This window comes from Astatotilapia calliptera, chromosome 18 (assembly GCF_900246225.1).
Source record: "Astatotilapia calliptera chromosome 18, fAstCal1.2, whole genome shotgun sequence".
Lineage (NCBI taxonomy): Eukaryota > Metazoa > Chordata > Actinopteri > Cichliformes > Cichlidae > Astatotilapia > Astatotilapia calliptera.
In genome coordinates, this window is record NC_039319.1 from 22529485 (window position 1) to 22539047 (window position 9563).

General features: G+C 40.7%; 1 protein-coding gene across 2 annotated transcripts; it reads right to left on the reverse strand.

Moving 5' to 3' along the window:
* Positions 1–1547: 1547 nt before the first annotated feature.
* copb2 (COPI coat complex subunit beta 2) lies at positions 1548–9286 on the reverse strand. Of its 2 annotated transcripts, none has more exons than XM_026150246.1 (22): positions 9090–9286; positions 8518–8655; positions 8302–8388; positions 7262–7388; positions 6979–7127; positions 6330–6476; positions 6109–6208; positions 5862–6004; positions 5491–5690; positions 5243–5353; positions 5060–5148; positions 4853–4959; positions 4473–4616; positions 4224–4354; positions 3834–4041; positions 3580–3690; positions 3240–3454; positions 2982–3120; positions 2747–2884; positions 2495–2572; positions 2210–2338; positions 1548–2000 (listed from the first exon to the last, which is right to left on the reverse strand). In XM_026150246.1, the coding sequence occupies exons 1-22, from the start codon at positions 9090–9092 to the stop codon at positions 1905–1907; spliced, it is 2790 nt and encodes a 929-aa protein (XP_026006031.1). In that variant the 5' UTR covers positions 9093–9286; the 3' UTR covers positions 1548–1904. The 2 variants fall into 2 exon arrangements, with proteins under 2 accessions (XP_026006031.1, XP_026006030.1); XM_026150245.1 differs by having other exon boundaries at positions 2210–2341; positions 9090–9285.
* Positions 9287–9563: the final 277 nt, after the last annotated feature.

Genomic DNA, 9563 nt, shown 5'->3' on the forward strand with positions numbered 1-9563 from the left:
TGGTCACTGATCACACTTTAGACAGGTTTTATAGCACATGAACTTGTAGACAGGTGTTACTGACATTGATGTATTTAAGCACAAAGCCGTAGTTAATGTGGTTAGTAACATCTGTGTTTACCTGCTATTCCAGATAGAAATGTGTCTTATTACTTTGAGGTGTGCAGTGAAATTTTACACACAAACACATCTACACTTTTAGATAGCATACATCTGGCTGAAGGATAACATACTTTTATAGTCCTTTCTATACAGATGCATTGCATTTTGATAGAACAAATGCTGTAAATTGCATCTTTATAAATGTAACTGTCGAAATATTCCATCTTTACTTTTGCTACTTATCAAAATGTCATAAATAACAAAGCAAGATATCAAGTATCAAACACTGCCTTTTAAAAACTGAATTATGAACACAGAAAAGCACAATGTGGAAAGTGTCTGATTGGCAACAGCTGACTTTTTTGGCATGACAATGGCAAACACACTGTCAATGCAGTCAAAGCAACATGGCCTGCATTTGTTTGTTTAAACATGACAGTTTAAAAAGTCTGAAGCTACAGTTAAAGTACTATGAGATAAAAGTACTCTTTATGGGGAATAAATGATATCTTTTCATACTAATATTGCACCTTGTGCATGTGGAGCAAGTTTTAACTGCTTTCTGAGATGCCAGTTATTGTGTCAATACTCAGAAAACAACCTAAAAGAATGCACTTAAGTGCACTGCAGTAAAAGTGTTTTTGTTTTTTAACATGTTTACGAGCATAAAGTCGTTTAACCTGTCCAAAACAGTTAGAAGATGCACAATGGGCCTTTCTCATACAGAGAGTAACAACTTGAATCTTAGTAAAGGCTGCATATTAGTCGAGTCTGACTTACTGCCACACCTACATGGTGCAACAGAGACACTATTAATGTTAATTACACAAATGCTGCTGGTGCCAAAAGACATTTGTAGGTTTTCCTGTTTTTTTAAAAGCAGGTCTGTTTTTCTGACAATTACAAGACTTGCATCACTGGAATTTTCTAAATAATTATGCATTATTATGCTGTTTATTATGCAGCGATGCATGTGTCTGTGTAATTTATACAGCTGGCAGTAGAATGGGAGGATGGCATGGGTCAGGCCAGCGAGAGGAAGAGGCTATGATATCCTAAGTTGAAAGCGGAGGTGGAACAGTGAGGTTGGAGAGCAATAGTTTGCACAGTGGAGATTAACAAACTACAAGTCTAGTCTGTTTCTGTTACTGTACTGGAGCATCTATAACCCACATAATTTCCTTAGGGATTAATAAAGTATGCTGATTCTGATATAACCACCAAAACTCCTTAAAAAGTTAGAGATGCGTGGCCAAGCCGTACACCACACCATCTCAGGAATTGCTCAGTGCTGCAGTAAGTGGCTGCAGATGATGAGCAAAGACCCCAGCTGGACCCTGACACACTCAATGCTGCTGAGGAACTTATTATTGTTTCATTATTAAAAGCTACATTTGTTAGTTTTTGCGATAACTATCAAGAGTAAGACGCTCTTTAGTCAAATGTGAATATGTACAGAAACCAGTTTATTGGACTGAATGAATGTTCACTTCCACAACAGAAAAAAAGAAAAACAAAAAGCAAAGAGTAATAAAATACAGCCCAGTGGACAGTTTTTCTGAAATTCTCAAACAATAAATGGTTTACAAAATGAGGGAGTCTGTCTACCTTTCTTCTGTGGATAAAACATCAGTGATATCATGATCTGCCACTCAAACACTGCAGTAGGCAGATATGACAATATAACATTTTTACGGACAAATACAAAAGAAAAAAAAAGTGGGGAAAAGGGATTTGGTCTCTCTTTTTCTTTTAAATATGCTCTATAGAGTGCTTGGGAGCAGACTGTTGGCAGGTCTCAATCAATCATCGAGAAAGTCATCATCAAGGTTAACATCTGTGGTGTCAATGTCATCCAGCTCCATGTTGTCCAGGTCCACCTCGAGCTCATCCAGAGTCTAGGACAGAGAGACGCGTACAAAAAAGGAAAATCCTTTTTTAAACAATGTTCCAGCTGAATTTTCATTCGATTTCACTTCATCAACTAAGAACAGTATGTGCTACAAGTTGTTCTGTATGAATAAAACCTAAGTCATCACTTCCACACTAGAAGAGGGATTGATTGTGACCGCATAATAAATCAAAAATAAGGAGCAAAAGTCTTCACCTTATCTTTCTGTGAGAATTCATAGATTTCAGCCTCTTTCTCTTTCTCCACTGCTGCAGGAGGAGCAGGCTCAGGCTGTGAAGGTGTCACTGCAGCAATGGGAGCTGCTGCCTCCTCTTCATCTTGTGTCTGCTAAAAAAGTGAATTAAATAAGGGAATTTTAAATTGTACTTGCCACTAATTTCTCCAGCTTCTATTCATTTTTACAGCCTACAGAAGCTACAGAACAATGAACAGTAATCAGGATAATACAAAAGTACTGAGATATTGATACTCTATGCAAACCTTAGAGACAGGAGGTAGGAAGGTTCCTTTGGGCTCGTATCCCTGGGCCTCTTCAAGAATGTTTCTGTCTTCATTGGGCTGAAAATGTCAAATACAAATTCAGAAGTGCTGCCATATTAGCGATAACACAGTTAATTTACCCAAAACTAAGCATCTTTTTTACTTAAGTCATCAAGGACTTTCAGTGAGTACTTTAATCACTGTCTCCTCACTGCATAATTTAAGTATTTTAACCAAAGTCATTCAGCTTACTGTAACAAGTGGATAGTCTTTAGCAGGCCTAGTGGTTCCCAAGCAGGTTTCTCTCAGGTAGTGTTCAGCTGCAAAGGCTTCTTTCAGCCCGGGGAACAGATTCTCATACTCTGTAGGGTCTGCTAGGGATTCAGCCGCCTACAATGAAGATGCAGGTCATGACCAAGAACAGATACCTAGACTGATGCTGATTGAGTTTAACAACTAAAACAAAAATCTCAAAGACGTAACTAACCTTCTGGTTGACCTTGGCCAGATTCTCCCTCCATAATTTGACCACGCGGGACACCTGGCTGGGTAGGTAAGTGCGAGCCAGGAAGGCAGCTTCAGGTAGTCTGTTTGTTCTGATCAGAAGCTCCAAACACTGATCCAGTCTGTGGAGAAAGCACAGCAGCAAGGCATGAATTACCCTGGTAGCCTCATTTTCAGTGTGAACAACAGCATGGTTCTATTCCACAATTCGCCCCTGCAGGCTTGTACATCTCACACTTACTTTCCCTGAAGGAAGTAGGTCATGAAGGCTACATTGTTTTTGCCGTCCCTTTCTGCTCCTTCAGCCAGCTTGCCCACCATGACAGCATTACCGGAGGCTGTAGCAAGGAGGAGCAGGCCACCGTAATCCTGGGCATGGTGCAGGCACTCTTGGGCCAGGCCAAACTGGCACTTACTGATAGCCAGCTCTGCTAGCTGTTTCCACTTCTGCTCTGACTGTAGAGAACAGAGTAAAAAATATCAGAAATGTACTGGACAGAAAACCTGATCCATTGTGACATCAAATTACAATTTAGGTCAAGCCTTTGATATAGAGTTTGCATTTGCTTCTGTGTCCTTACCTCTGCTTCTACAGCCAGCTGGTAAGCAATCTTCAACTCTCCCAGCTGCAAGGCTAACTCAAACCTGTGCTCAGGGTCTGTGGACACTGCCAGGGCCTGCTGCTTGAAACCCTGATGAGCCAAAGAAATTGAAACCTTAACCATATTCACAACTCAAAAGACAACCATTAAAATAACCTCTAATAGACCAGTTTTCTACAGCTCATGTTTAAAGTCCAGTTGTGTTTCAAGCTGAATGAATTGCCTTTGCTAACCTGTTTCTCCAGGAAGTGTGCCACCCTGGTCCTCTGCTCTTTAGGGATAGTGGGTAGCACCTTGTCAGCCATTCCAAAGTCCCGTCTCATTACAGCAGTCTGGTACTCCAGGACGGAGACCAGCAGGGAGTAGCTGACGATATTGAGCTCCTTGTCTCCCAGATACAGACGGTCATCTTTAGGTATGTAACCCAGTAGGTACATGGTCCTGCAGAAAAGGAAGTAGGTGTGAAAAAGCACCAAGGCTAATTTTAGAGGCCACTTATTCTTTTTGTAGATTACATATTTACTGTAATCATCTGCTGAGTTTCTGCACTGCTGGACTGTGTTTCTAATAAAGTCGGGAGAGCAATTCTATTCAACTCGAGCCTAAATAGTCTGTATTCTTACCTGTCCAAATGTGCAATTGTGACAATCTCTCCTCCAACGTAATAGTTGAGTCTGTTTACAGAGCTGGTGTAGATGAAGCAGTCTCCAACCCAGAGCCCAGTCTTGACAATCTCCTGGATCTCTCCCTGGACCTGAACATGTCATAACAGGTCAAATATATTTCTTAGATCAAGTATTACATTATGCTAAGCTATTCTAAACACTGACTTCCAACAAAGGATGTGAAAGCACTCACATCCACACACCTACCTCAAAGGCATCTTCAATACCATCCTCTGTCACTCCCTCGTTGTTCTCTTGGGAGGCAGCGACTTTATCTGCCAGGTAGCGCAGGATGAAGAAGGACTCCTCTGTGGCAATGCAGACCAGTTCACCAGAGTCTGACCAGAAGATCTGAAAAATATGAGAAAAAAGAAAGAAAAAGGTAACCCTACTAGAATTACTGGACAACAGCTTCTGACAATCACTCACTAACTTATTTATATAGGCCAGTGCTAAAAATAAGGTTAGAGAAGCACAAAAGTAATTTGTGGTGACTTCAATTAAAAATGCACAGAGTTTCCAGACTGATAAACAGGGACCAGGACTGAGAACAAATATCTAACTCAGTAGAAGAAAGCCAGTCTTACATGCTTGGGCTGGATCTCAATGCGGCGGATTAACTCTGTGTTCTCCCAGTCGTAAAATGCCAGGCCGTTCACCGACCTCACCCCAAGCAAGAAACCTCCATAGATACCTGTAGAGCAGAAATACAGGGAAAACGTCTGGTGAGAAAGACAGCCAACATACTTCCACTTCCAGTACCACAAATCCATCAGAAGCTAAGATTTCATTACCTTCAGCTCCAAAGTCGGGCTTAAACGATTTCTTTTCTTTGAAGTTTTTAAAGATTTTGACGACACTGCTGCTTTCTCTGATGGCATATCTTTAACAAAGAAATACAGATGTTATTCAATAAGAGAGTAGCAAAGGATTAGGGCAAAGTTACACTCAAGTTACGTTTTAAAATGTTCACTTACTCAGAAGAATCGTGTGCCCACACAAACTCCTGTGCTGAACCAAAGCTCTTGTTTCTCAGTGCCATAGCGGTGTAGATGATGTACTCTCCATCTCCACACACCACAACAAACCTGGTAAATGGAAAAACTGCAAATGAAGCTCCTCTGATAGAAATGTTATTATAAAATGACCAGAAACAAACATCTGTGATGCTCATTTCTGTGGATTTATAAAAAAAAGAAAAGGGCTGGACCAAGTGCATGTCTACCTTCCATTAGGGTTGTGCTGGATGGTTTGAGGGTAAATCTCACAGCTGCCCATGTCTTTGACAGCCAAAGGTAGCCTCTCTCCATCCTTGATTTCGGCATCACCCATGGCCTTCAGGTTGGCCTGCTGTATTTCACTGTGTTTGGCCCAAATGATTTTGCCACTGGTGTCCATAGACATGGCTGGCTCCTCCCGACCCACCTATCCAGGAGTGGATGACGGAAAAAGAAGATAGATTGGAAGAGGATGAAAATAGATTTAAGTTTTGAACACATAATTCATTTACAAAACATGATAACCTTGATAAAATCCAGCTATAAATTAATAAATTTCAAATTCATAGTGAGTCTTTGTCTTCTTCCTTTCCCTCACTTTGATAATGATGCTGCCTTCATCGTAGCCCAGCGCCACATTGTTGGAGCCCCTGAGACCCGACACACACCACACTCGCTCCATGCCATAGTTCAGTGTGCTCTCAAGGCGGTAAGTGCTCGAGTGCCAGATACGCACGGTCCCTGTAGAGGGAGAGAGAACACAGTGTGAAAAGCAATAATTAATGAGATGGCAAAAGATGCATTTTGTGGGTGCACAGGTGAGGATGAGTGGGATTCCTGCTCACCATCCTCTGATCCAGTAATGATGATGGGCAGCTCTGGGTGGAAACTGACGCAAGAGACATTTTGGGCGTGGCCCTCCAGAGTTTGAACGCAGGTTTTGTTCTACAACACACAGCGACAAATGGGTGAAACACTCACATGCACACAATGCTAAACCAACTCTTACCGCAGTAGCACAAGTAAATAATCACAACATTAGGAAAATCAAGTGAAATTCTCCTACCTGGTAGTCCCAGATCTTGACTTGGCGATCATCAGCCCCAGATATCAGGTAGGGCTTGTCTCCTCCACTGTAGTAATCAATACAATTTACTCCTTTCTCATGACCTTCCAAAGTGAAATTGGGAGATGAAGAGCCAAGCTGCCACACCTGTAAGAACCCCAAGAACATGACTACAAATACTTCATGAACTTTTAACTACATATGTGTAATTTATAGTCATTAAGGAACCTACAATAGTGTATGACCCACAGTTCACAATCCACGGTGCAGATATACTATTCCTCCAGAACTCTCCAAAACATTTAGCTCCTAGGACTAATTTCCAGAAACCTTGAAGTGAAGTAAATATTGCTGTGGGATTTCACTATAGTATAAAATCTGAAAAGCAGACACTGGCCTGATGACATTTTAAAAAGAAAAAGCTATTTTACCACATAATTTCTGTGCACCATCACAAAATAATAAACATTTTACCTTAAATGCTGACAAGTTGATTTTTTTTTAAGAGTATAAGCTCAAATTCCAACCGGATACCCTTGTCTGCATAAATGCTTAAAAGATCATGAACCTTCTCAAGTCTTACCACGGGAAACAGGACTCAGCTTTAGCAGAAGCAGAAGTGAGAAAATACAAAGCAAGAGGCTCCTACCTTAATTGTTCTGTCCAAGGAAGCACTGGCAAACTGATTGTTGTCCTTGGGGTTGATGACAATCTGCATAACATAATGAGTGTGACCCTCAAACACCTGGCTGCATGACCACTTCTTCTCCCAGTCCCAAAGCTTGATCAACATGTCATCTGCAATGACACAAAAACACAGTCATGCATAAAGACAAGTCTTCATAGTATGATCTGTGGAGCATGTGTATGCAGAATGCCACAGATTTCCAAAAAACTAAATGAAGAAAGAAATCATGAGTTTACTAGCGTACCGCTGCTGGTGAGGATGTATGGCTGGGTTGGATGGACAGCAATGCAACGAATGTAGTCGGAGTGTGCCTCAAACATGTGGACTCGCTCCAAGGTGTTGTAGTTGAACACACGGATCTGCATGTCATCCTACACAGGGATAATAAAAAAGCTGAGTTACTACTTGAAAACACATCATTTTAAGATTTTAACAACATTGGAAAACAAGATATGATCATGTGACTCCCTCAAAAACTTAGTGCACATAACATCTGAAAGATAACAATATCCTTAAAAAAATCATGTCATTAGTTTTTAAAAGTATTACTTAAAAGTTACTATTTGGCACTTCTGTTGTTTTTACTAGATGCAGGTGGATGTCTCCCTAGTGACCTGGTAGTTGACTATTTGAGTGGCAGACCACAGCATGTGTGGGATCAGGTAGGGTGATGAGGAACTATGCTGTGGCGGCAACTTTGTTACATAGTGTGAGCAGAACAATCTGTATCTTAATGTGACAAAAACTATGGAGCTAGTTGGGGAGGATTGGAACACTGATGATTCGTATTTCTATACATGAGATCTGGGCAGACACAGGGAATGACCACAATAACAAAAAACTGAACTTCAATAAAAATACAGAAGACCCCCTACAGTAAGTGCTAGAGGAATATCTACTTTCTGAAATGACTGAGCTCTTTTAATATCTTCTGGATGATGCACAATATTCTCTGGTGGCCAGTGGCATTCTCTATTCTGTTGTGTTTGATGGTGCATTAAGCTGATCCACAGGACCAGAAATGTTGGTGATTTGGAACTTGACACTCTGAAAGCAGTTTTTCAGAAAAGAGGATGCTATCTAAGTTATCGAGAATACTGGTCAGTCTTTTAACCCCATCCATGACAGTCACAAGAGCATGTTTTCATTTGCCATGTCTTGTTTATAATATCCATAACATTTTAAACTTTTTGGAGTATTTCATTTAACATACAGCACCTTTGAATTTGTCAGCTTTTTTTTTCTGAGCTGTGATCCCAACAGAAATAAGTAAATATTACTCACCGCTCCTGTGATGACCCAGTTCTTCCTTGCCACAAATTTAGAAGCTCTGACAGGCAGGTCGCAAACTTCGAAAGTCTTGACAAGAGTCTGAAAAGAGAGCCGGCTTATAGTTTGCAACATATGGATGCGACACATCAGTGATCATCTATATGGATGTGAAGTCAGCAGTCTTTTTTATATAAGCAATTTGGCACGACTGTCACACTGGCTTCGTACCTGAGTTTCATGGTTCCAAACACAGACGCTGCCGTTGTACAGACTAGCCAGCATCCATGGCTCAGTTGGGTGAAGGTCCACACTCTTCACCCGGTCTGACCTGGCTGTCAGCCTCCGCTTAATGTCCAGCCTCAGAGGCTGAAAAGACGGAAAGAGATCAGTGTTTCCAAGCGCTGTTACAGGTGTTATATTGAACTTAAAGTGTATCTTAAAAACAATGAAGCTTCAAACAACAACTGGTAGCAAAACCAAAGCATCGATTAGCAGATAGCATTCAACTCAATATATTTCGTTTAATCAAGATAAATCTGTAACTGTGCATCCGTTAGTAATAACTGCGCAACTAACTCAACACAAATGTACCCACATGCTAACACTGGAAAAAAAAAGCTTAGGTTGGAAATCCTAAAAGGCCGTAAGCTACAAGCTCTCGTGCTAACTCAAGCTAATTAGCCGCTAAGCTAGCTGCAAGATATTATTATTTGACATTGATTCACGGCTCTTTTTAAAACAAATAAGTTGGTATGTATACAAACAAAAACACACTCTGGGATGTTTAAAATGCCTCCTACCATGTTTTGTCCCCGTGTTGTCACAATAAAATCAGAGAAATGTGTTGCGAACAGTTTCAATCGGGGTCCAAATGTTGCGTTTTTCCAGTGAACAGCCTAGTGGACACTGACGTGGAACTTCCTGAAACGCAATCTCGCGTGAGTTGAGCCGTGCAAGTGCTGACGTGACAACATCCGTGAGCTTTGCTGCAGTCAGTCGTCAAGCTGCCACGGTGTCATTCTATGCTGTGTGTAAAGACTATATCCTATGTCTATTTTTATTCTATTATATCAGTTGCTATACAAATATAACTTCACCACCATCCATGGTTAGCCTATAGGATAAACAGAGCGCCTTTCCAATGTCGTATTTTAAGATGAGTAATTTGTTGTCAATTATTTGTTTCGAAAGCAACATGAAAATTGTCCTAACCTTGTTGTCAGCTCAGTCTTATGTCCGTTTTATAATAAAAATGTAAAAATATGTTATTTTTT